Source organism: Rutidosis leptorrhynchoides, chromosome 6, assembly GCF_046630445.1.
Source record: "Rutidosis leptorrhynchoides isolate AG116_Rl617_1_P2 chromosome 6, CSIRO_AGI_Rlap_v1, whole genome shotgun sequence".
NCBI classification, from domain to species: Eukaryota; Viridiplantae; Streptophyta; class Magnoliopsida; order Asterales; family Asteraceae; genus Rutidosis; species Rutidosis leptorrhynchoides.
This window is the reverse complement of record NC_092338.1, coordinates 3,393,544-3,420,834: the sequence shown is the minus strand read 5'-3', so window position 1 is coordinate 3,420,834 and position 27,291 is coordinate 3,393,544. Positions and strand designations below refer to the sequence as shown.

The window sequence follows — 27,291 nt, the reverse complement described above, 5'->3', positions numbered from 1 at the left end:
TATGTTCAAAATATATTTACAACACTTTTAATATATTTTGATGTTTTAAGTTTATTAAGTCAGCTGTCCTCGTTAGTAACCTACAACTAGTTGTCCACAGTTAGATGTACAGAAATAAATCAATAAATATTATCTTGAATCAATCCACGACCCAGTGTATACGTATCTCAGTATTGATCACAACTCAAACTATATATATTTTGGAATCAACCTCAACCCTGTATAGCTAACTCCAACATTCACATATAGAGTGTCTATGGTTGTTCCGAAATATATATAGATGTGTCGACATGATAGGTCGAAACATTGTATACGTGTCTATGGTATCTCAAGATTACATAATATATAATACAAGTTGATTAAGTTATGGTTGGAATAGATTTGTTACCAATTTTCACGTAGCTAAAATGAGAAAAATTATCCAATCTTGTTTTACCCATAACTTCTTCATTTTAAATCCGTTTTGAGTGAATCAAATTGCTATGGTTTCATATTGAACTCTATTTTATGAATCTAAACAAAAAAAGTATAGGTTTCTAGTCGGAAAAATAAGTTACAAGTCGTTTTTGTAAAGGTAGTCATTTCAGTCGAAAGAACGACGTCTAGATGACCATTTTAGAAAACATACTTCCACTTTGAGTTTAACCATAATTTTTGGATATAGTTTCATGTTCATAATAAAAATCATTTTCTCAGAATAACAACTTTTAAATCAAAGTTTATCATAGTTTTTAATTAACTAACCCAAAACAGCCCGCGGTGTTACTACGACGGCGTAAATCCGGTTTTACGGTGTTTTTCGTGTTTCCAGGTTTTAAATCATTAAGTTAGCATATCATATAGATATAGAACATGTGTTTAGTTGATTTTAAAAGTCAAGTTAGAAGGATTAACTTTTGTTTACGAACAAGTTTAGAATTAACTAAACTATGTTCTAGTGATTACCAGTTTAAACCTTCGAATAAGATAGCTTTATATGTATGAATCGAATGATGTTATGAACATCATTACTACCTTAAGTTCCTTGGATAAACCTACTGGAAAAGAGAAAAATGGATCTAGCTTCAACGGATCCTTGGATGGCTCGAAGTTCTTGAAGCAGAATCATGACACGAAAACAAGTTCAAGTAAGATCATCACTTGAAATAAGATTGTTATAGTTATAGAAATTGAACCAAAGTTTGAATATGATTATTACCTTGTATTAGAATGATAACCTACTGTAAGAAACAAAGATTTCTTGAGGTTGGATGATCACCTTACAAGATTGGAAGTGAGCTAGCAAACTTGAAAGTATTCTTGATTTTATGTAACTAGAACTTGTAAAATATATGAAGAACACTTAGAACTTGAAGATAGAACTTGAGAGAGATCAATTAGATGAAGAAAATTGAAGAATGAAAGTGTTTGTAGGTGTTTTTGGTCGTTGGTGTATGGATTAGATATAAAGGATATGTAATTTTGTTTTCATGTAAATAAGTCATGAATGATTACTCATATTTTTGTAATTTTATGAGATATTTCATGCTAGTTGCCAAATGATGGTTCCCACATGTGTTAGGTGACTCACATGGGCTGCTAAGAGCTGATCATTGGAGTGTATATACCAATAGTACATACATCTAAAAGCTGTGTATTGTACGAGTACGAATACGGGTGCATACGAGTAGAATTGTTGATGAAACTGAACGAGGATGTAATTGTAAGCATTTTTGTTAAGTAGAAGTATTTTGATAAGTGTATTGAAGTCTTTCAAAAGTGTATAAATACATATTAAAACACTACATGTATATACATTTTAACTGAGTCGTTAAGTCATCGTTAGTCGTTACATGTAAGTGTTGTTTTGAAACCTTTAGGTTAACGATCTTGTTAAATGTTGTTAACCCAATGTTTATAATAACAAAAGAGATTTTAAATTATTATATTATCATGATATTATGATGTACGAATATCTCTTAATATGATATATACACATTAAATGTCGTTACAACGATAAACGTTACATATATGTCTCGTTTCAAAATCATTAAGTTAGTAGTCTTGTTTTTACATATGTAGTTCATTGTTAATATAATTAATGATATGTTTACTTATCATAATATCATGTTAACTATATATATAACCATATATATGTCATCATATAGTTTTTTTTACAAGTTTTAACGTTCGTGAATCACCGGTCAACTTGGGTGGTCAATTGTCTATATGAAACCTATTTCAATTAATCAAGTCTTAACAAGTTTGATTGCTTAACATGTTGGAAACATTTAATCATGTAAATATCAATCTCAATTAATATATATAAACATGGAAAAGTTCGGGTCACTACAGGTTTCACCAAATTCAGAGTATCTTAGCTTGGTTGTACTTGATTCTGAATCAAAAGTTTCTTGCTTTGAAGAAGATTCAAAGAGTTCAAGTACTTCTTTTGGGATCCTACCAAGCTTTCTATCAGGTTCTGTAAGTGGTGTAAGTAATGGAGAGTCTGAACTTCGGGTATGTGGCATATGCAACCTAAAATCTGTCAATCACACAACTAACAAAACTATTAAACGCACCGATTCTATAAGTCTAAAAATCAACGACTATTAATAATTTAAAATAATTAAGAAACTACTAAATCACAAATTAGTTAACAATTCTATTTTGACAAAAAACCGTCCCCGGCAGCAGCGCCAAAAACTTGATGTGCAAAACGTGGTATATGAATTGACTGTATGAAATAATATGGAAAAATACCGATTAAAGATTGTTACACACTAACGGGCAGTGTACCCGATCGTGTAGTAGTATAAATAATGGTTTAGTTCTGTGTATCGTTCCAAGGACAGTTGTATTAGTCAAACTAGAATTAGAAACTATAATATGATTACTAAGTAAATGAAACTTAAAGGTACAAGATATTATGTTTTTGTGGCTATTTAACGATTTAGCCAAATCGGAGAAGATTAAAAGTAAAAACAATATTTTTGGTCTTTTAAGTTTATATAATGAAAACAAGTGCAAAGAAAGCAAATAAGATAGTTTGATTAAGATCAAAGATACGAAATGTTCATCTAGATATTTTACCCTCGGTATTGGATGTAAGTTATATTGTTAAGACCCGATTGAATGAATATGTGTGTAAGTTACCTAATAGATTTACAAAGAGTTCTCTTTAGTAAACACGCAAACTCGATTACAAGATCAAGGGTTCCCTTTTCTCTATAGTTCTCGAGTTTGTAACCAAATAACTATGATATATATGCTAATCACCCAAATTGACTTGCCAAGAATTCTATTTAGCAAGTACTCAAGCTAGAATTACTAAGTGGAGGGTTCCCTATCACCTAGATCTTTTCATTTGTGACTAGTTGATTAGCTAGATCAAAGACTTGAATACCAATTGTCTTTTGCGTTCGCTCTACACAATTCATCCCTATATCGTCTAATCGTTTTTGATCTAATTTACCCCCTTGATCCGGTTTAGTAAACAATCAATCTAAGACAAGTTGATTGTAAATCAATATGATACATCAACAAGAGTTCTCTTTATCAATAACATATCAATTAACTAGATACAAATGATTTGACATCAATAAGCATGGTTCTTTAATTCAAGCTCTAATCTATCATACATAATACATTCAATCCATAAGATTACATCCAATACCTCAGTTATTAATCTAGACAAACATTATAGAGTTTAGCCAGCAATCATATTAACAAACAAAATAGCAATCAATTGATAAGTAGAATTCATTGTAAGAACAAGAAATCAACCTAATAGAGAATGAATTTTGAATGGAGAAAGTGTTGAATCTTGATTCTTGGATGTTAAGCCTCTTCAAAGAGCTTGGAATTCTCCAATTTTGCTCCTAAAGTCGTTTCAGAACTCCTCTGGTTCGTATCTGGTCGTATCTGATCGTTTTTCCCTTTTTTAAAGTAGTTAAAGTTGGTCAAAAAGCAAAAGTAGGCTGAAACCTACTTCTGGACGGCGTCCAGATTTCTGGACGGCGTCCAGTTGTAAAGGCCTGGACGGCGTCCAGTTGTGAAGGGCTGGACGGCGTCCAGATTTCTGGACGGCGTCCAGATTTCTTGACGGCGTCCAGTTGTGCAGAATTGTACTGTCTCGTTTTTTCATAATCTCCCTTCATTTGGACGGAGTCCCAATCATTTTGGACGGCGTTCAATATACCTGAAGCCTTGTTTTATCGTTTTAGAGCGCTAATTTGACCATAACTTGTATCGGGATCAACTATGTTGAAATCACAACTTATAGAATGGTCATAATTCACCAAAACTCTTTATAAACCACTTTCCGATACACTTTTCATACCTTTGTGTATTACTTGTAGAAACCGCCTTAACTATCCTTGATTCGAGAGTATTTCATACGATATTGCGAGATATATATATGATGTATTTGAGCAATATCAATGTGGTATCATCATCACCGAACTTTAAACCCACATATGAGGTATCATCACATCGAACTTTAACCCCTCATCGCAAGCCAATACAAATATGATGTGGTATCGTCAACAACGAACTTTAAACCCACACATAAGGTATCGTCAACATCGAACTTTAAACCCTCATCACGCATCACTACAATAGTGGTATGGCATCGTCAACATCGAACTTTAAATCCATACATGAGGTATCGTCAACACCGAACTTTAAGCCCTCATCCCAAAACAACACAAACAAGGATATGGTATCATCAACACCGAACTTTAAGCCCATATCACGAGAGGATGGTAAATACTTCATTCTCCAACAAGTGGACGACGAGGAGTACATCCTAACGGATGACACTCGCCACATAACACAAGTCAAACGTGGTCAACAAAGAGTCAATCCTTTCGGATATCACTCACCACGTTTCCAATCCCAAAGTGGCCCACAAGAGAGTGTATTCTACCGAATAATACTTGCCACTTCACACGCAATCAACCAAATTATATACATAAACGTATAAGTATTCCACTCACCTCGGTTACTTGAGGAGCCAATCTCGCTTGAGCTCCTAATTGTCCAAAAGTAAATCACCTAAGAGATTCACAACAAATAAGCTTTACACCTAAGCTTATACTCAAATCACCATAAGTGCAATTTCGACCACTTACACATGCACTAACTTTGACTAAGTCAAAACTCACCCGAACTTCTCATAATCACAACCAACTTGTGATTATGTTCCAATAACACATTTTACAAAAGGTTTGATCAACCAATCCCCCATTTGGACTCACGACCCGCCCAAATTGCCATAAAGTGCAATTTACACCTTTTTGCACTTTTAACGATACCCGAAGGTACAAAAATAACGAGACCAATTCCCGCGTTCCCAAAATACCCAATGACACCACACTTAGCCATTAAACACTCGCTAGCCCGAGTTTCGTACGAAACTCATTTTGACCCTTACAAAGTCAAATTCCAACATTTGCTAGTTTCGACACCAAAACACTTTTAATTCAAGTTTGTCTTCTTAACTTAACACTTATAAGTTAATAAACTTTACATAATCGAAAACCGATCCAAAATCACCAACTAACCCTAATTTTGACTCATTACAAAATTAGTCAACAAAATATACTCAAATGGTTTCCAACACTTCTATAATCACAAATACTAGTGATTATACACCATTTACAAGCTTTAAAAGAAGCTAAATCGTTCACTAACCCAAAACCCACCAACATCAACAATAAACCCGATTACTAGTTCTAATCTTCCATTAATGAACTAATTGGGTTATCTCAAGAACATACAAGTTAAAACCCCAAATTGATTATCAAATCAAATAATGAAAACTTGGAGTTAGAACTTACCAATACTACCACAACGTAGCTATGAACGAGGAGAACAATGTTAACTCTTGTGACCCGACCTGAAACACACTTCTTCTTCCTCGATTCGAGCTTTCTCTCTCTAGAGCTCTACCCTCTCTCTAGGGTTTGGTGTGTGAGTGGATGTGAGTGAGGAGGAAGAAAATGAGGTTGGATAAGGTTTTGGATCAGTTTCATGGCTCTAAATCCGTCCATATGCGAAAGGTCTATAATACCCCTCATTTAAACCCTTTAAAAATGCTGAAAAACGCATCAGAGGCAATCGGAGCGCCGATCCAAAGGGTGGAGCGCCGCTCCAACCTACAGATACTGGTAGTCGAGCAAAACAGGTTTTAGCAACTTGTTTTGGCCATAACTTTTCGACCGTAACTCCGTTTTCGATGAATCAAATATCGTTGGAAACGTAATAAGATATTCTTTATAATGGTAAGGCTTTGAAACATCAACTAAAACTTTATTCAGGGTTAAAAATTTATGTTACACACCTTGTAACTCAAACAACATCCAGAATAACGTGTAACAGAAAAACGGGTTGTTACATTGCTTCAACAGATAGTGTTGACTTCTCAAGATGATACTATTTATTGGGTGTTAAATCCAAGTGGTGGGTTTTCTATTTCAAATACAAGGAAATGGATAGACTAGGCAATTCTTCATTCGTTACAATCTAGTACAAGGTGGAATAAATTTCTTCCAAATAAAGTGAACATCTTCTTATGGCGTTTAGCTCTCGATAGACTTCCAACCCGTTATAATCTTCTTACTCGCGGTATTGAGATTGGAGACATGGGATGTCCGAATTGTAATCATGGTTTGGAAGATATAAATCATTCATTTTTCTTGTGTATTCTGGCTAAAGAACTTTGGAGGAAAATTAGAATTTGGACGGGAGTGGATATGAGCTCGTTCGAGTCATGGTATGATTAGCAGAATTGGTTGGATCTTTGGAGCGCTAATGAGGTGGTCAATAATCGATTGCATTCCATTGTGGCTTCAATGTTTTGGGTCATTTGGAATTTTCAAAATGGAGTGGTTTTTACGGAGAATCGGGCGAAAAAGGAAGATTTATTCGATTCTATTAGATACTTTTCTTACAATTGGTTATCTAGTAGATGTAAAGATCAATTATCTTGGAACAATTGGCTAATTAAGCCATTGTAATGGTATTGTTTGTTTTGCTTCTAGTTACTTGCTAGAACCCTTAATAAAAGTTCTTACTGTTAAAAAAAAAAATTATTATCATTAACATTATCATTATAGATTATAAATATTATTTTTAAACTATTATAAATACGTTTAATAAACTTTAGATACTAAATTTAGTTAATGAATGATTGATTCTAATTTAAGATAGAATATATTATTTTATCTAACATAACATGTTTTTTTAACAAACGTGATAGAGCATGTCACTTAATACAGAATGTTTGATATGATAATATTAGAAAGTTGTTGGAGCAATCGTCAAAAGCGTATATTTACAATTTCCGTTCAATAAATGGAACTCATGATCTATTCGTTAATAGTTAATGTTAATACTTTTGATATACAAATATTATTCCTAATGAATGGTTTTTTTCATTATAATTGTAATATACAAATGATAAGTATTAATACTAATGTTATTAATACTAACGTTATTGAAAACTAATTTATACAACTACCGTGCAACGCACATGGTAAATATTTTATTTAAATAAACTTAAGTATATTAGCAATCAAATATCTATATTAAATACAAACCATGATATTTAAATAAACTTAAGTTTATCAAAAGTTTTAGCATTTGCGAACACGTATTTTACCAACCGAGCTCATAAACATATCATTATATATATTCTAATACTGTTAATGTTATCGTATTGTTTATTATGTTGCTATTAGGTTATTTATTATGATATTGAAGACATTAATGGTATCAAAATTTTGAGGAGTCTGCTAAGGATTTGAAGATGCCATGCTTTTAATATTAATGTTATCAATAATAAATAAATTTTTTTATCGTAATTGTATCGTACATTTGATCAGTATCAATACCTATATATCGAAAACTAATTTTTATCGTAATTGTATTATGAATTTGATCAGTAACAATACTAACATATCGAAAACTAATTTATATAATTGTCGTGCAACGCACGGGCTTATAAAACTAGTATATACATATAGTACATACATATTGATATATACATATATAACTAATAATTGGAAAAAATATATAGAGATGATAAAAAAATTTAATAAAAGGCTGAATACCCGTTAGAAAATAGAAGTGATGAGAATTGTAATTGCATATTTTACTTATACTACTAGTTTATAACCTGCTATTTTGCGAGTTTGAAAATAAAAGATTATGAAACATATATTTTGAGAGGTGTCATAAATGTATTGGAATGAAAATGGTATAATATATTATTCATATATTCATATCGTTAAAAAAGCACTTATATGGCAAATCAAACAACTGAGTAACACGAAGTACAATAGAATGGTTTAATTAATCTGTAGCATGTAAAAACAATAAAGTAAATAATAAAGAAAAAAATAGACATTGGACGCCATAGCCAAGAATAGTTTTTGAAATGAAAAAGTATTTTATATGATTAAAGAACAGAATAATAGTAGTCCTTCGAAAAACTTCGCTAATCCCTGAATAAGTACAAGGATGCATCATATAATTACCACCTTCGTTAATCCAGTAAGTACACAAAATAAACATAACTTATTAACCACACCTCTAAATAAGTTATTAACAACATAATGATCCAACCAGTCAATCAATAAAATAAAACAAACAAACAATATATATATATATATATATATACACTACAACAAATAAGGCGATTCTTCACGCAAATTTCTTCACCCATATGACAAGCGCGTGAAATTTTTTAAGTTACTCACTCCTATAAATGTAATAATTTATTATTACACTTTTAAATTTTAAATGTTTAGTAATAAATTTTCACATATAAAAATGAGCTAAAATAATTACACAATTAAAAGCGTTCAAATTTTATTAACTCTAATTACGCCTACAAATGTAGTAAAATTATACACGCTTTAAATGAGTAATACCAAGTGTATATTTAAAAGCTGAGAAAATTGAAGTTAAATACACATGTAAAAGCGTGAGTTTTGTATTAAAATCAAAATCAGTTGTAATTTAGTGAGTTCGGCTCGATCTAAAGCCCAATACACGATCTCTATTTTAGGTCATACTTAATCTCCCTCCCGATCTTCAAAAACTTCGATGCAGGTAGCGATTAATTCAAGTATATAAGCCTATAATGTGCAGGTAGCGATCTAAAGCCCAGTACACGATCTCTATTTTAGGTCATACTTAATCTGATTTGATCATTCAAGTAAGTAAGTCTATAATCTGATTTGATCATTGCATGTAGCGATTGTGCAGATAGCGATTTATTGCACTTAAATTTGCTAAACCGAGGCCAAAGAGTGCAAGTTGCAGATAGCAATTTATTGTATTTGAACTCAATTCGGTCTAGCAGAAGCAATTCGGGAATTGTAAACCGCAATCCAGTGCTTTTTTTTCCTTCAGGTATGCCAAAAATTCAACTCATTTTTTTCCATATGGGACTTTAATTAGTCAAATTAGTAATAAGGGGTTATATTTTGTTTGAACAAAAATTTACATGTAGGCTTACAGATCAATCTAGGTAATTGGGTTGATTGGGTTGTATATTGTTGATGTATGACCGGAGATTGGCCTGGTTCGGATATAAAAAGTACAGAAGTTTTACAGATCAATCTAACAATCCACTTGATATCAGAGGCCAAACTTGGTGGACCCGTTCAATATAGATGGATGTATCCTGTTGAACGGTACTAATTCTCACTCTAAAAGTATATGTGTATAATATTTTTTTAATTTATAATAATTTCTTTCTTTGTTATATATTACACTGAAAGGTATTTGATGCAATTGAAGTCATATGTTGGTAATAAGGCTCATCCGGAAGGCTCAACTGCAGAAGAATATATTAAAGAAGAGTGCGTTACGTTTTGTTCAAGATACTTTGAAGGTGTTGGAACTCTATTTAATCGTCCACCTAGGAATGATGAGACTGTTCCAGACAAAGAGATATATATGCTTAATTCAGGTGGTCGTAAGTTGGGTAAAGTTAAAATTGTTGAGTTAGATGATTAAGTCATTAGCTCAAGCACATCGTTATGTCTTATTAAACCATCCTAAAATTCAACAATTCCGTGAGTAAGTATATTTTAGTGATGATTTTATTGCATATTTATTTCTTTTATTATGATTTAATTACAATTTTATTGACTTAATTGTGCACTTTTACTTTTTATAAGTGATTAACTATTCATTTTGTGTAGTCGTTTTTTGAATGAAGAACAAGCTCTTAGGAATGAAAGAATGGACATGAGGGCAATAGAGAAATTAGTCGTTGAGAAATTTTCATGGCGAAGTTCTAGTTTTTTTTTTTTTTTCCCTTTTTTCTTCATAACAGGTTTACTGAAATTTTCATGGTGGCTAACATCTATGTTAAATTTTGGTAGGTTCATATCTTAGAGAAAGACAATTGGGATGAAGAAGTATTGTCACTTGCTATAGGCCCAAACGTTTATGTCAAATTGTATAAAGGTTTCATAACAAATGGTTTTAGATTCCTTACAAAGAGGCGTGAGGAGTTTATGAGGACTCAAAACTCGGGAGTTACCGCGGAGGTTGAAGGAGGAAACTATTATGGAAAACTTACCGACATTATCGAGCTCGAGTATCTTAGCAATTATAAAGTTGTACTTTTTCGTTGTGATTGGGTTGACATTCGAGTGTCAAAAGGGCTAAAAAAGGATAAATATGAGTTTCCTCTCGTCAACTTCTCTAGGCCTTTAGTTCACACGGGTGAAGCCTTGAAAGATGATCCTTTTATAATTTCTTCTCAAGCAAAACAAGTATTCTACATCAAAGATCTAAAAGATGGTGCATGGTCGCATGTTATTATGACCAAACCAAGAGATACATATGATATGGGGAGTAATATATGCAACGATGATGGTGGTGATGATGATGATGATGATGATGATGATGATATTTATACCCAATGTATACCTTATGATCTTCCGGTTCTTGATGATGTTAATGAACTACCAAGGTTACGCCTGACAGACATCAACATGGACACAGATAATCAGTGAGAAGTAATTATATCGGTAACACATTTTGACCCATTCATGAAACTTTAACCCATTTTGACCCATTCATTAAACTTTAACATATTTTGACTATATGTTTATATCACTGCTTATTGTGTAAACATGATAATCTGCAGGCTGCAATAAGTGGATCATACTGCTATCAGGTTCTTTATGTTTAATAATTAGGGTTTCAGTTTAAAAGCTATTTCCTTTTAAACTACATTAGGATCTTGAAAAATCAAGTGCATCGGGTTATCTAAAATATAGTTTCTGTTTCATTGCAGCCTTTTATTTGAGTTCCTTTTACTGTATGCTATTTGATGGTCGAGTGAGTGATGGTCAAGTGCAAAGTCTTTGTTGGAGATTGATTAAGTACAAACTGCTGCTTTTTATCAATTTGGACCGAAGATGAACCGCTTGAAGCTCAGATCATAAATGCATCGAAATAAACTTTCCTCGTTAAGCACTTTTAGTTTCGTTTGTATGATAAATGTAGAGTATTTTTTTTGAGGCTGCAATCATAACAACAGTTATAGTTACTTAATGGAATATGGATTTAGGCATGCTTCACTTGCACCATTGTTTGAAGTTCAGACCTTTAGGCATGCTTCATTTGCACCATTGTTTGTTTTAGCACTTTTGTCTCTATTTTTTGTATTTTTTGAGTAAGTATTTTTTGATTCGTTTTTTCAGTTCAATCCTTTTACTTTCTTTGCTCTCCACTCCATGTGGATTTAGGTAGAGGTACAAGTTTTGACCCATTTACTTTAATGGGTTGGAAATAAAGAAATTGATGCGTGATTATGACTTTAAAAACGCAGTTTAGAACAAGCTTTCTTCACCCAACAGATCTGAAACTAAACACCCAATTGGTAACAGTAACAGCCCCAAAACAGAGTATAAAACTCTGAAATAAGAACACAAGGATAGAGAATCTAAACCCTTAATTGATAAAGATACCACCACAATTAGAGAACTAGAAACACTCCAAATCTTCAACTACAGCCAGTGTTGTAAAAGACGGCCGAAACGGGCGCCGCAACGGATTTGTCTTACTATCGTTGCAACGGGCCTTGAAACGGCAAAAAAGACGGTCAACGCTTAAAAGACTGTCAACAACGCTAAAAAAGGGTAAAAAACGGCGAAAGACGGAAAAAAACGGTCAAAGACGGAAAAAAAGGTCAAAGACGGAAAAAACGGTCAACTTTATATTTATATATATATATATATATATATATATAAATATATATATATATTTATATTATATATATATAAGTCAACGTTAGTCAACATCCGTTTCGACCCCGTTTCGACCCCGTTTTTTCCGTTGCGACGTTTTGAGGTCGCTAACGTTTCGGCCCCGTCTCACGTCTTTTTCAACCTTGACTACAGCTGATAAAGATTCCACCACAACTATAATATCAGATATGAAGATTTGGATTTCACCACAATGTTTGATAAAGTAACACCACAAACACTGATAAACAAACCACTCTTAGCCACCGGAATCAAAGATTCGTAAAGACACAGAGATTTTGTAAATAGATAAGCTCTATCAAACTTTTCATTCAATTATTAACCAAGTTTTACAATTACAAGAGCTCTCTATTTATAGTAGAAGCTTAACAGCTATTTTCTAAATAAGACAAAAACATAAAAAGGAAATGGAGACAAAAAGGACAAACAATTACAAATTAGCCAATAAGAATAAAGGACACAATCTGCAAAAAGCCTGCCATTTGTTAGTGCTTCTTCCCATGATAAAAGCATTCAATGATAAATGGGAGTCTTCCTTGGACAGCTAACATTCTTCTAGAACAGCCACACACGTGTTAAGCACATGACCTGACCGGTTTATTGAAAAGCATAAGTAAACTTTGAATTGTATCAGCAAGTTGGCCATTCAGACAGAAAATAGCATCGCGTGCTGGTTGTACTAGAGTTTCGTGTGCTGATTGAACTAAAATTCTTCAGCTGGTTGAACTAGCTGGTTCGCCTAAGCATAACTTTGCTGGTTCGATTTGCTGGTTACCCGGCTGAGTGAATTAAAGCTTTACTGGCTGAACTAAACTCATTTGCTGGTCCGGCTAGCTGGTTCTTCTTCGTTGCTGGCTTGCCTTCAACTATCAACAACTTTATTCATGAAAACATAACTACTTCAGTTTAAGGACTGAAGTAGGGTCACCCCTGAGCTTCTTGAACCAGCTCCAAAAACACTTAGATGATACGAAATAGATGGCAACACGACCATTGCTTGGCCTGATTCGGGTGTAACATCTTTTGAGCTCGAGCTGGCTGTGTTGCTAGTTACATTGCCCAGCTCACCCGCATCATCCTCCCCCTCTAAAAAGGAACTTGACCTCAAGTTCTCGAGGTTGTCATCTTCCAAGTAGGGCATCAAATCACCAACATTAAAAGTGCTAGACACAGCAGTATCACCAGGCAGCTCGACCTTGTAAGCATTATCACCAACTTTTTCCAACACTTTAAATGGACCCTCAGCTCTTGGCATCAGCTTGTTCTTCCTTTTTGCTGGGAACCTTTCCTTCATTAGATGAATCCAAACAAGATCACCAGGAACAAAAGTGCGCTGCTTTCTGTGCTGGTTAGCTTTAGCCTTGTATTGCTGGTTGGTCTTCTCAATTTTGGCCCTCACTTGCTCATACAACTTCTTCATTTCTTTGGCCTTTGCTACTGCATCAACACTTACCTTAGGCTCAACTGCAAAAGGAATCAGATCAATGGGTGTGAGTGGATTTGCACCATAGCAGATTTCAAATGGTGATTTTCCTGTGGAGTAATTAGGTGCTCTATTAAAAGCAAATTCAGCTTGAGCAAGCTTCAAATCCCACTCCTTCAAACTTTTCTTCACAAGTGCCCTTAGCAACATTCCCACAGTTCTATTGGTAACTTCAGTTTGACCATCAGTTTGGGGATGGTGAGAAGTGCTGAATAAAAGCTTTGTTCCAAGCAGCTTCCATAATGTCTTCCAAAAATAGCTTAAGAATTTTGTATCTCGATCAGACACAATGGTTTTGGGAACTCCATGAAGACGAACAATTTCTTTGAAGAATAAAGTAGCAACAACAGTAGCATCATTGGTTTTGTTGCAGGCTATGAAATGAGCCATCTTTGAAAACCTGTCAACAACAACCATAATAGAATCTTTGCCTTGCTGAGTCCTTGGTAAAGCAACAATGAAATCCATGCTCAAATCTTCCCATGGCTGGTTGGGAACAGGAAGAGGAGTATATAAACCCTGGTGAAAAGTTGACTTAGCTTGACAGCAGGTAGCACAACGATTAATCACAGCTTTGACATCTTTATCCATACATGGCCAGTAGAAGTGTTCACTTAGGATATCCAATGTCTTGTTAATCCCAAAATGACCAGCTAAACCACCTCCATGTGCTTCTCTAATCAGTAACTCCCTGATTGAATCTTTTGGGATGCACAATCTGCTGCCCTTGAATAGAAAACCATCTTGCTCAACATAATCCCTTTTGGACTCAGCAGGAGAACAGTTCAAAATAGGAGCAAAGTCTGGATCAGCTTCATATAACTCCTTAACAAATGAAAATCCAAGAACTCTAGCTTCCAGAATTGACAACAAAGAATATCTTCTTGAAAGAGCATCAGCAACAACATTAGAAGTACCAGCCTTGTGTTTAGACACAAAGGAGTACATCTGCAAGAATTCAACCCATTTTGCATGCCTTGGATTTAATTTGTGCTGCCCATTAATGTATTTTAATGCTTCATGATCAGAAAAGAGAGCAAACTGCCTTGGCTTCAAATAATGTGACCAATGATCAACAGCTCGAATGATGGCATAAAACTCTTTATCATAAGTGCTATAATTCAGCTTTGACCCATTTAGCTTTTCACTGAAATAAGCTACTGGTCTTTTTCCTTGCACTAGCACAGCTCCAATGCCAACACCACTTGCATCACATTCAAGTTCAGATAGCATATCAAAATTAGGTAAAGCAAGTATAGGTGCTGAACTTAGCTTTTCTTTCAATGATTCAAATGCTGATTGGGCAGAACTAGACCATTCAAATACCCCTTTCTTCATACAATCAGTAATTGGAGCAACAATTGTGGAGAAGTCTTTGATAAATCTTCTATAAAATGAAGCTAAACCATGAAAACTTCGGACTTCAGTGATGGTAGAAGGACTAGGCCATGATCTGATCGCTTCCACCTTAGATGGATCCATTGAAATGCCTTCTTCAGAAACCACATATCCAAGAAACACTACTTTGCTGACAAAGAAATCACACTTCTCCAGCTTTGCATATAACTGATTCTGCCTTAATAGCTCAAATACTTTCCTCAGATGATCTAAGTGTTCTTCTTTAGTTTTTGAGTACACTAGGATGTCATCAAAGTAAACAACCACAAACTGACTAATAAGTGGCCTGAGCACTTCATTCATAAGCCTCATGAATGTGCTGGGTGCATTAGACAACCCAAAAGGCTTAACCAACCACTCGAATAATCCACCTTTGATCTTGAAAGCTGTCTTCCATTCATCTCCTTCTTTCATTCGAATCTGATGATACCCACTTCTAAGATCAACTTTGGAAAACACACAAGAACCATGCAGCTCATCTAGCATATCATCTAATCTAGGTATGGGATACCTATATTTGATGGTGATGTTGTTAATAGCTCTGCTGTCTACACACATTCTCATAGAACCATCTTTCTTTGGAACCAACAAAGCTGGTACTGAACAAGGACTCATGCTGGTTCTAACATATCCCTTGGCAACCAACTCATTAACTTGCTTTTCTAATTCTTTTGCTTCATGAGGGGAATATCGATAAGCTGCTTTATTAGGAAGAACAGATCCAGGTACAAGATCAATTTGATGTTCAATACCCCCGATTGGTGGTAAACCAGTAGGTAACTCAGTAGGAAACACATCAGCAAATTAAAATAACAATGGCTTTACCCTAGCTGGTATTTCATCATGCTGGTTCAACTCATCACTTTCAACCATCAGCAATAAATAAGCACCAGTACCACCCTTTAACTCAGTATCAACTTCAGCTTGAGTCATAAACAAAGTTTTATCATTCTTAACAGTAGGGTCAGCGCTAGGTATTTCACTAGGCTTTAAAGAAGTGAGGGTGATCTTCTTTCCATTCACATACAGCGAGTAAGTATTTTGATGTCCATTATGATAGACATACTTATCAAACAACCAAGGTCTACCAAGCAGCAAATGACAAGCATCCATAGGAATAACATCACAAGTGATCTCATCTTGATAAACAGTACCAATTGAAAATGGAACAGTAACTTGGCGAGTAACCTTTACCTCACTGCCTTGGTTAAGCCATTGAAGTTTGTATGGATGAGGATGCTTCTTTGTAACCAGCTCAAGCTTTTCCACCATGTGAGCAGATGCTGCGTTTGCACAGCTGCCTCCATCAACAATCAGGCTGCACACTTTACCCTTGACTGTGCATCTTGAATGAAAGATGTTTTCTCGCTGGCTCTTATCTTCAATAGTCTCAGCTGAGTGCATTACTCTTCGAACCACTAAAAACTCTCCAATATCAGCAGCAACAAACTCTTCACTATCAGACTCATCATATGCTGGTTCAGTTTCAAAACCCCCTTCCAAATCTTCAATCTCCCTTAGTGTAAGAGCACGCTGGTTAGGACATTGAGCTTGAAAATGCCCAAATCCATGGCACTTGAAGCATTTTCTCCTATCATCTTTAGGACCAGCTACAACCTGCTCTTTGCCTTTAGATACTTTGGATGCTGCCTCGTTATGCCTAGGCAGCATAGATGATTGACCCTTCATAGGCAGCACAGCTGGCTTGGAATAAGACTTAAAATTAATTTTCTTTTTTGCTTGTTTCTCTACTTGAATAGCCAGCTTGCAAGCACTCTCAAAAGTCCATAGAGGCTGCATTTCAACTTGATCAGCAATAGAAGCATTTAAGCCTCCAACGAATCTTGCTATAGTGTGTTCTTCAGCTTCTTTAACATTTGTACGAATCTTGAGCTGCTCAAACTCTCTGATGTAATCAACAACATTCATGCTGCCTTGCTTGAGTGTATTCATCTGGATATACAGCTCTTGCTTGTAAGCTTGAGGAACAAACCTCTTTTGCATACACTCTTTTAACTTGGACCAGGTTTTGATTGTTTTCTTCCCTTCATATTGCCTTTCTTTTTTTAGATTATCATACCACATTGAAGCATACTTCTTTAATCTGATTACAGCAACTTTAAAGGCCTTTTTATCATCGTAGCCTTTAACCTCCATAATTCTATCCATGGCCTGAACCCATTCAAAGTAATCTTCAGGATTAGAGGATCCTTCAAAATCAGGTGGATCTATCTTGATATCTTTCAAATCATCAGCTTTTTTCCTATGCCTTCTTCTTCTTTGTGAAGAAGCATGAGATCCATCAGTAGATTGGCTACCATCCTCAGATTCAGTACTAGAAGACACAATAGTTGTATCTCCATTTTCAGATCTAATTCTATTTCTTCTTGGAACACCATCTTCCAACAAGTTAACCATTCTTTCCATCTGATGTTGTAGAGCTTCAATAGCTCTATCTCTTCTAAGATTATGAGCTTCTTCAAGAGTCATATTCCTTGGAATATCAGCCATTTCAAATATCAGATCTGAAATAGACCTTTAGCAACAAATAGAAACCCAGATCTGAAATAAAGCTTAACAGCTCTAAAACAGAGTATGAACTGAAACAACAATAAAATGATAAGAAAGCTTCGATTTGAACAACCTAAGCTCTGATACCACTTTGATGCGTGATTATGACTTTAAAAACGCAGTTTAGAACAAGCTTTCTTCACCCAACAGATCTGAAACTAAACACCCAATTGGTAACAGTAACAGCCCCAAAACAGAGTATAAAACTCTAAAATAAGAACACAAGGATAGAGAATCTAAACCCTTAATTGATAAAGATACCACCACAATTAGAGATCTAGAAACACTCCAAATCTTCAACTACAGCTGATAAAGATTCCACCACAACTATAATATCAGATATGAAGATTTGGATTTCACCACAATGTTTGATAAAGTAACACCACAAACACTGATAAAGAAACCACTCTTAGCCACCGGAATCAAAGATTCGTAAAGACACGGAGATTTTGTAAATAGATAAGCTCTATCAAACTTTTCATTCAATTATTAACCAAGTTTTACAATTACAAGAGCTCTCTATTTATAGTAGAAGCTTAACAGCTATTTTTTAAATAAGACAAAAACATAAAAAGGAAATGGAGACAAAAAGGACAAACAATTACAAATTAGCCAATAAGAATAAAGGACACAATCTGCAAAAAGCCTGCCATTTGTTAGTGCTTCTTCCCATGATAAAAGCATTCAATGATAAATGGGAGTCTTCCTTGGACAGCTAACATTCTTCTAGAACAGCCACACACGTGTTAAGCACATGACCTGACCGGTTTATTGAAAAGCATAAGTAAACTTTGAATTGTATCAGCAAGTGGCCATTCAGACAGAAAATAGCATCGCGTGCTGGTTGTACTAGAGTTTCGTGTGCTGATTGAACTAAAATTCTTCAGCTGGTTGAACTAGCTGGTTCGCCTAAGCATAACTTTGCTGGTTCGATTTGCTGGTTACCCGGCTGAGTGAATTAAAGCTTTACTGGCTGAACTAAACTCATTTGCTGGTCCGGCTAGCTGGTCCGGCTAGGTTGCTGGCTTGCCTTCAACTATCAACAACTTTATTCATGAAAACATAACTACTTCAGTTTAAGGACTGAAGTAGGGTCACCCCTGAGCTTCTTGAACCAGCTCCAAAAACACTTAGATGATACGAAATAGATGGCAACACGACCATTGCTTGGCCTGATTCGGGTGTAACATCTTTTGAGCTCGAGCTGGCTGTGTTGCTAGTTACATTGCCCAGCTCACCCGCATCAGAAATAGTTCAGGAGGGACTGGCCAAAAAATGGCCAAAAGTGTGTTTTAGAAAGCTAAGTGCTCAAAAATATGTTAATAACCTAATCTTCACATTTTTACAACCTCTGGAATATGCTATTTGTAACAAACGCTATTTATATTCAATGATACAAATATCTTAGTTTTTAACAATGACCCGTGAAAATAAAAATACACTATTTGTAAATGGTTTATCTTATCCCATTTTTTTATTAAAATTAAAATTAAAATAATCTTTATATATAAAAGTCCTACCATTCGGACCGTCCTTTTTTCATCAAACCGTGTGAACTAGCAACAGGAGGTGGGTCCCATCTCATTTTCCATCTCAAATTTCATCCACATCGAAATTTCCATCTAATTTTTATATGGGTCCCACAAATTTTAACAGTTTTTTTTTTATTTTCACCATATTCCAAATAGTTATACATTGTGCTGAAATGCTTGTACATTGGCCATGTATTATATTTGTAGTATGTTAGTGGTGATTTTTCCAGAAAATAAGTCATCACCGGCCACCGCCGCGCGTCGCCGTCAGTTTCAAAAGAAAAAAAAAAGTAAAGGTAGCGAAAGTGGTGGTCGCCGGAGTGACACAAATCTTATAAGGAGGCGGTCATATTGGTCGTAAAACCAAAAAAGGAACGTCATGGTGGCGGTGGTGGTCGGATCTGGTGGTCGGAGACGGTGATTGAGATGGTGGTTAAGATGGTTATGGAGTGTTTTAAAATTTAGGAGAGTGGAGAAAATGGAGAAGATGAGAGAGATATTATTTTATGAGTTATGAAGTATTTTAAGTTGTACTGCTACATCAAATCAATTGTTTACCTGGGCACATTGTCTGCAAAAACAATAAGGTCCAAATAAATAATCCCATATATAAATGGTTTATCTTATCCCATTTAACAGTCTACAACCGACAAACCCTAAATTTCAACATCTCCTCTCTCCCTTCCAATTTCATCCCCAAATTCAACCTCTCCGACACTAATCGACCGTTGCTATTCGATGATTTCTTCCGCTATTCGATGATTTCCGTTGCTATTCTCCATTTACGATGCTACTGGATCTCTATTGTCGCATTTGAATCACTTCAACTCAGCTATTCATTCATTAAGTAAGTATATATGTTTAATCGATTCATTCATTAGTAGTTTTTAGATAATTCGTTCATACATTTGTTTATTAATGCGATTCATTCATTATTCGTTCAGAAATTGTCGATTGATTCATTATTCATTCATTCATTCATTTAATTTGTTGATATATATGTGTAATTGTTTGATTCAGTTGTATCTAGCTTGTGATTTTGATGTATGCTCAACATGCTTTCAATATGATTATGCGGTGGCTAATAATGTTGCGTTTGTATCTAGCTGTTGTAAACAACTGTTAATTTATTAACTTCTGATTTAGAAGTATGCTCAACATGCTTTCAGTATGATTATGTGTTGGCTTATAGTGTCACGTTTGTATCTAGCTGTTGTAAACAATTGTTCATCTATTAACTTGTATAAGCTCAATTACAGGTAGTTAGAGGATGTTCGGATCTAAAAGGCAACTGCAAAAATATGAAAAACAAAAACTTAAGTATAATCCCCAACCTCCAGTATCTAAATCAATTTCTTCTTCTCCTGCTTTTCAATCAAGCTTGCACACACGATTTCGACCATTTAGTCAGCATAATTCTCAACCTTCAGTATCTAAAACACCATTCCCTACATTTAATCCCCAAGTGTCATTGTCTAAAACACCATTTGCAAGTTCTAGTCAGCAATCATCTTTCACTAACGCACAATTTCGACATTTTCTTGGTTCGGTTCACGATAACTCATCATCATCAACTTCTAACCATGAGCACTCCTCATCCTCTAAAGAAACACCTGTTGAGTCTATTTTGAATGCAGAAAATAATCAACTTAATGAACATGAGAACGAGGAGGTTGAGATCATAGGTATTTTTCGTATTTTGTTACTAAATTTAACTTTTGCTTTTCTAATATCGTTGCTAATAATGATTTGAAATTGTGTAGATACGAATGGAAATATTATTAGAAAACAAAGAATGACAACAAAAGATGTGGATACGCTAGTAACGGGTGAAAAAGTGTTAGTTCATCTCAATGGATTTGACCAGCCTATCAAGTCTGGAGGGTCACTATGCACTAGATTTATGGGCAGATGTTTAAAACAACAACGTTTTTGCCCTATTGAGGCAAAGGATTGGCGTGAAATTAAAATGAGATGTGATGTTATGCTTATGCAACACATCCGGGTAAGATTTATATTTAATCATTTTTGGTATTAGTATTTTGTTTAATATTAGTTGTTGATTTCAATTTCTCATTTTGCGTAATACATATATATATATATATATATATATATATATATATATATGTGTGTGTGTGTGTGTGTGTGTGTGTGTGTTGTGTGTGTGTATATCACGCTCAAAAGTGTGAAAATAATATGTAGATGTTACAAAGCTTCTCTCATATCCTCACGCTTAAATGTATAACTACTTTCTTGCCTCAAATCCTCACACTCACATGTGTGAGTAATGTATCATACTATTATACATTTGAGAGTGTGAGGAATTCCCTCAAATCTTCACACTTTGAAGCATGAAAATATACATTAATAACTCACACTCATTTGTGTGCAAATGCAGTTTCATTTTGTTACGGCCATATTTCACACACTTTGGCAAAATGTGAAGTTGATAAATGCACACTCTTTAAAGAGTGAAAATAGTTATAAATATGCGTGTAGATTGTACCTTTTTGTTGTAGTGATATATATATATATATATATATATATATATATTAAGAGGGAAGCACTTTGTGATGAATTTTATTATTTAGACAGGAAAACGATCGAAGAAATAATTAATAACATTCATCATGAGTAATGTTATTCCTAATAATATTTTTGGAACGTTGATTTCTTTCATCTTATATGAAGTTTTTTTTTCTTCAAAATTTAGCCCGATTTAGAGTTTAGGGTTCAGAGTTTAGTGTTTAGTGTTTTGGGTTTAGTCCCTAAACTCAAAACCCTAAACTCTAAACCGTTCGTGTTAAAATTTAAATCTAAACCCTAATTTCTAAGCCCTAAAAACCCTAATTTTTGAACCATAATTTCTAAACCCTAATTTTTAAGCTCTAAAAAAAAAATCAAAAGCATAAAATTACTCATGATGCATGTTTTCATTTTTTTCTTCGAGCATTTTTCGGCCAAAATAATAACATTCACCACAAAGTGTCTTTTTTAAATGTTCATATTTTCATATGATCTTGATGTCTGAAAAAAATTTCGAAAAAAATGAAATAAATTTACTTCCTCCCACTTCCCTCCAAAATAGTGCTTCTCTCTTGATTAAATATATACACGTATATATATATACACGTATATATATATATACACGTATATATATATATATATATATATATATATATATATATATATACACACACACACGTAGAGGGTAGTAATCCCATGAGAATGTTCTCATATATAACTAAGAGTGAGAACACACCTGGACCATTAAATTCATGTGATGTTCAAAAATTTCAAATATCAATTCAAAACTAATTAAAAGGGTATATTAGGACCTTCATAAATTTTCATTTTCATATCCTCCTATTTTTATGCTTTCTCTTCAGATTTTCAATTTAAAAAAACAATCAAAATTTACTTAATATTCATGTATTTAGTTGCACCGATATGAATTTGTTGTGTTTCCTCAATTTTATCCAGTAACCATCGAAGGAAAAAGGATGCAAACTTTGTATATTACTTAGATTGAAGTGACAAAAAAAAAAATTTATATCAAATTCATCCAGCATCCTTATTGTTATATGCATAAACAAGAAATATTAAATAAAAGATAAGGAATCTCTCGTTTAAGAGAATTTTGTTGCGTTGATTATATGAAAATTATAAATCTAGAGGATTTTAAGCCAGAGGAATAGGAATCGTAACTACCTATACATATATATAGATACACCAAGTCCCCATCCCATGTGGCACAAGTAATCTCATCAGTTTGAAATTTGAATATTTAGTCCTCTTCCCAAGACTTACTTTTTGCAGGACACCGTGTGTAAAAAAACATCTTTTAAGCTAAACACATTTGATTTTTTTAAAATTTGAACTCTCTCCCTAAATATATGAAATCAAATTCTCTCTGTTTTTGTTCCGATCCTTCTGCTATACGGGTATCGTTTTAATTTGATTTTTACTCCTTATACGTTTCCATTGTTAATTTAATTGATCGTAAGCGTATTGAATCTGTTTTGATGCAGAAACTAAAGGTTTTATTGAAGTCTTATCAAGTTTAAAGGTTTTGATGCTATACGACCGTCATCGAAGGTGGACTTAATCACCTAGCCACCCCGCCGACATCATCATGTCGGCCAGAGTTATTCACGCTAGCCGGACCGGAGAGCTAAGTTCTAAGATCCTTAAACCTCTTTTAAACGTATTGAGCATGCATATTAACCTCTTGAAAAATATATGCACGATCATTTGGTATGATCTTATTCTATTTGATCTATTGTGTGTACATATTATTATATTGTGTAGCAAAGTTTACATGATGATTATATCATACGTGTCTTAATATGAGTCTGTTTGTTGATTTTAGTATGATATGACTGTATTTGTTGATATGTTAGTATTTGTTTTAATTCATTATTCATAATGATCCATAATGATTTTATTTTTATTTTTAATTCCAGGAAAGCAGCAGTTAGATTTTGGATGCTACAAAGTTATTACTTTTGAAAGATTATGTTTCTTTTTATTAACACTATACATGATGCACACTAAGTGTTTGATGAAATGTCCAAATGAAAAATGGCTAATTTTGTGATTTTTGTTCAAATTGACAGATTTTTATGTGTTGCAAAAGAATAATCTTGGTCAAATGAATAATGATGGTCATAAGAATGTTATAAATTTCCTTGGTTATACATGTTCCGTGTGAAATCTATTGATTGATCAGCCTTATGCTTCACGATTGGTACAGTTTCACAATCACTTTTTCATGCTATTTTTTGGCTTTTTTTCAAGTTGAAGCAGTATAGATGGATAGTTAATTCCATTTGTAAGTTTTACTTTTTTTATTATCTTCTCTTTTATGACGAAAGTTGAACTCGAAAATTATAGAAATTTTGAAAAGGGTATATCTATGACCCAATCTACCCCTGCTCAAAGATTAGCATATCTCAAACTCCATGGAATTGACTTGAGATAAATGCGCACATCTATATGTAGGTAATTTGTTACTTCTGGTAATTTGTTACTTTACATTCTATTATTTTAAAGAAAGTTTTCCATCTTTATGTTGCTTTATGACATGAACTTTGTCAAATGGCACAAGAGTTGTGTTGATGTACCTTGCACATTTTTCGTTTCAGTGTGTGAGAGAGCTATTGCTATTAAACATCTCTTTATATTATATCAATAGATTGAGATAGCACATATGATTGGTTTTAAATTTTTTTAGTCCTCCATTTAGGGGTGTTTTGTTATGCAATGTTTGTCGTCATAGTTGATAAAGATGATGTTTATAGTATCAATATATAAGTAACTCTCACAAGTATATTGGATGCTTTGTGTGTATAGGAGAAAAGAAAGGCATTTAGCAATTTTGGTCAAATTGAGTAAAATTTGGATAGATAAATGTAGGAACTACGAGTTCCAAAAAATATATTTTTAACATAAAACGTACAATAAAAGTAGGAACTATGGAGGATTATATGAAGCTTAAACAGAAGATCGTAATCCTTATTCCGATCAATCTGATATTGTGATGCCTTGATCTGTGAAAATTGTATCCGATATAAGTGATCATGTGGTGACACTTAAAGACAATCTCTTATCCAGAGTAAGTAGTAAAATGGTTTAGAGTAAGTAGTATTGTGGTTTAGACACAACTAGCTGCAATTTAAGAATGATACTCTATTTTAAAGCAAAAGTATATTGAAGCTTAAGAACCTTGAAAGTTTTGGCATTTGACATGTACTTTGTCATCACCTTAGTCAAAATCTAATTCAAAAGGCTTTGACTTTTCTGAATGTGATTTTGAAGCTTAAATGAATTTGGCAATGGGCTTAGTTTTTCTCGATTCACCATTTTCGTTAATTTCGGTTCTGACTCTTCTATAATTTGTTTAAAAAGATTAGGTTATAGAATATGAAGATGAATATTGTAAGGTGTCACAATTTGAAGTTAGGAAGGTCAAATTCATTTCATAATCTGCATATTTTATCTAAATTAGAAGTGATCTTCTCCATTAGCCTAAAATGAGTGCTTCAACATGTTTCTGAGTGGCTTGCTCATGACAATGCTATATTTGATGTTTGTTGGATAAAGGTAAAGAAATTTGTGATGCACATAAGCTATTTAGATAATAAACCTTATAATTGTGACTTACTGCAAAAGTATTGTGAATAATTATATCAGTGTTTGATTTTACAGGACCATAACAATTTAGTTACAGCTTGCGGTGATCATACTGTAAGTAGCTACCGGTGATCATATATGTTTTAAATACAATTGTACCGTGTTTTACACATTTGAATATTTTAAATATAAAATATGTTTTTAGATTTTTATTGGCTCCTATGATGTAAGTTTTTTAAGGTGAACTATTACAGCACAATTATTTATATTAATTTTTTTTTGTTTTTGTTAAATTTGCATATTTATCTACTCAATGACCACGAGCTCTTAAACTCAAAAAGAATATTTAAATTTTGTCAATAGTACGAGCTCTTAAATAATTCTTATATTTTTTTATATTTAAATTTTGTCAATAGTACGGGCTCTTAGATTAGATTGATTTGGTTTTGGTTTAAAAGTATTTGATTAAAGGTTTTGTTGAAGATGAAGAAGATAAAGATAAAGATAAATGGGGACACCAAAAATTACTAGAAAGACTAAAATACCCTCATGTGTCTTACATTTAGATCTATTATTACTGATTTTGGCATTTTAATTATTGAAGGCAAATAAATAGATCTTATGTTTTAATTTAATTTTACTGTACGATATATTGACTATCAATTAGAATGATTTTCAATGTCATTTACATACTACTCCGTAATAAATTTGTTATTTTTATCAATGCAGGTTATTTCAAGCGATTAGTCTTTCGGGCTTATTGAAGTTGCAATCTAGACATGCATATTTTTATATTCTTTAGAGATAGAGATGATTGTTTAGTAATTTGTAACATGTTTTTATTTATTCTGGCTTATTTAAATGCCTTGTGAGTATGAAATTTTATGAGAAAGTTTGTAAATTTATAAGAAGTCTTGCAACACTTATAGACTTAATTGAAGAAATGTTTTAAATAATTTCTATTTGTATGATATATATAAACTATTATGTATGTTAAATGTTTTTTTAAAATATTTGAAGTATGATTCATTATTATGAGATCCATCAACTATAATTTATGGACAACTATACGTTGCACTTTCTCGAGTACCCAATCGGCAAGGAATAAAGATATTAATTCTAGACAAGGATAATCAAATATCCAACACAATCAAAAATGTTGTATTCAAAGAAGTGTTACAACACTTATAGACTTAAGTTTAGAAAATGTTTTTATTTTTATGACATCTATTAACTATAATGTATGTTTAATGTTATTTTTATTAAAAATTAGAACTATGTTTCATTTTTATGAGATCCATCAACTATTAATTATATATCATAACTTCTAAATGTTTGCATTCACATTTTTAAAAACAACTACCAATTGTTGCTCCAATTAATGAAGTAGCTATAATCATTAATCATAGAATAATAGAACCATTTACAAAAAAAATTTGTTCGACAAATTTAAATAAATTTATTTGGTGATTAAAAAAAATTATATCATTTGTTGATATTAATTTAATAAAAATTCATTTATAATTAGTTATATGTCAAAAAATCTAGTATATATATATAACAAGGATTTACTTGTTACTAATGAAAGATCAAAGAATTTCTTGCTTTCACTTAAAGGTTATTTCACAATAGGCAATGTACAAAAAAGAATAATAAAACACGTAGTCAAACTTTAAGTTATAAGCATCACATATCATCTATAGTATGATATGATGTGGCATGTCATGTATGAAAGAAATCCTATCACAAAACTAAGCCATATGTCTGAATACATAACTTATGTTACGAAAGTATCTAGATGTGAGCAATTACAAAAGGGGGATGATTCTCACACACACTTTTTTGATCCTCACACACCAATTGAGTATTATTAGAAGAGTAAAAGATTAAAATA

At 33.2% G+C, this 27,291-nt stretch overlaps 2 protein-coding genes across 4 annotated transcripts; both read left to right on the top strand.

The window, feature by feature from the left end:
• The first annotated feature begins 10,346 nt into the window (after positions 1-10,346).
• LOC139852394 (uncharacterized) lies at positions 10,347-11,679 on the top strand. The gene is made up of 4 exons (XM_071841679.1): positions 10,347-10,352; positions 10,383-11,036; positions 11,156-11,185; positions 11,306-11,679. The coding sequence occupies exons 1-2, from the start codon at positions 10,350-10,352 to the stop codon at positions 11,019-11,021; spliced, it is 642 nt and encodes a 213-aa protein (XP_071697780.1). The 5' UTR covers positions 10,347-10,349; the 3' UTR covers positions 11,022-11,036; positions 11,156-11,185; positions 11,306-11,679.
• Positions 11,680-19,542: 7,863 nt separating this feature from the next.
• Positions 19,543-26,269, top strand: LOC139852434 (uncharacterized). Of its 3 annotated transcripts, none has more exons than XR_011761075.1 (5): positions 19,543-20,109; positions 20,522-20,947; positions 21,026-21,267; positions 23,294-25,511; positions 26,127-26,269. XR_011761075.1 is itself a non-coding variant. In XM_071841730.1 (4 exons), exons 2-4 carry the CDS (start codon positions 20,533-20,535, stop codon positions 23,327-23,329), a joined length of 693 nt encoding a protein of 230 aa, XP_071697831.1. In that variant the 5' UTR covers positions 19,543-20,109; positions 20,522-20,532; the 3' UTR covers positions 23,330-25,938. The 3 variants fall into 3 exon arrangements, 1 of the variants encoding a protein (XP_071697831.1); XR_011761076.1 differs by lacking the exon at positions 26,127-26,269 and having other exon boundaries at positions 23,294-23,519; positions 23,729-25,938; XM_071841730.1 differs by lacking the exon at positions 26,127-26,269 and having other exon boundaries at positions 23,294-25,938.
• The last annotated feature ends 1,022 nt before the right edge of the window (positions 26,270-27,291 follow it).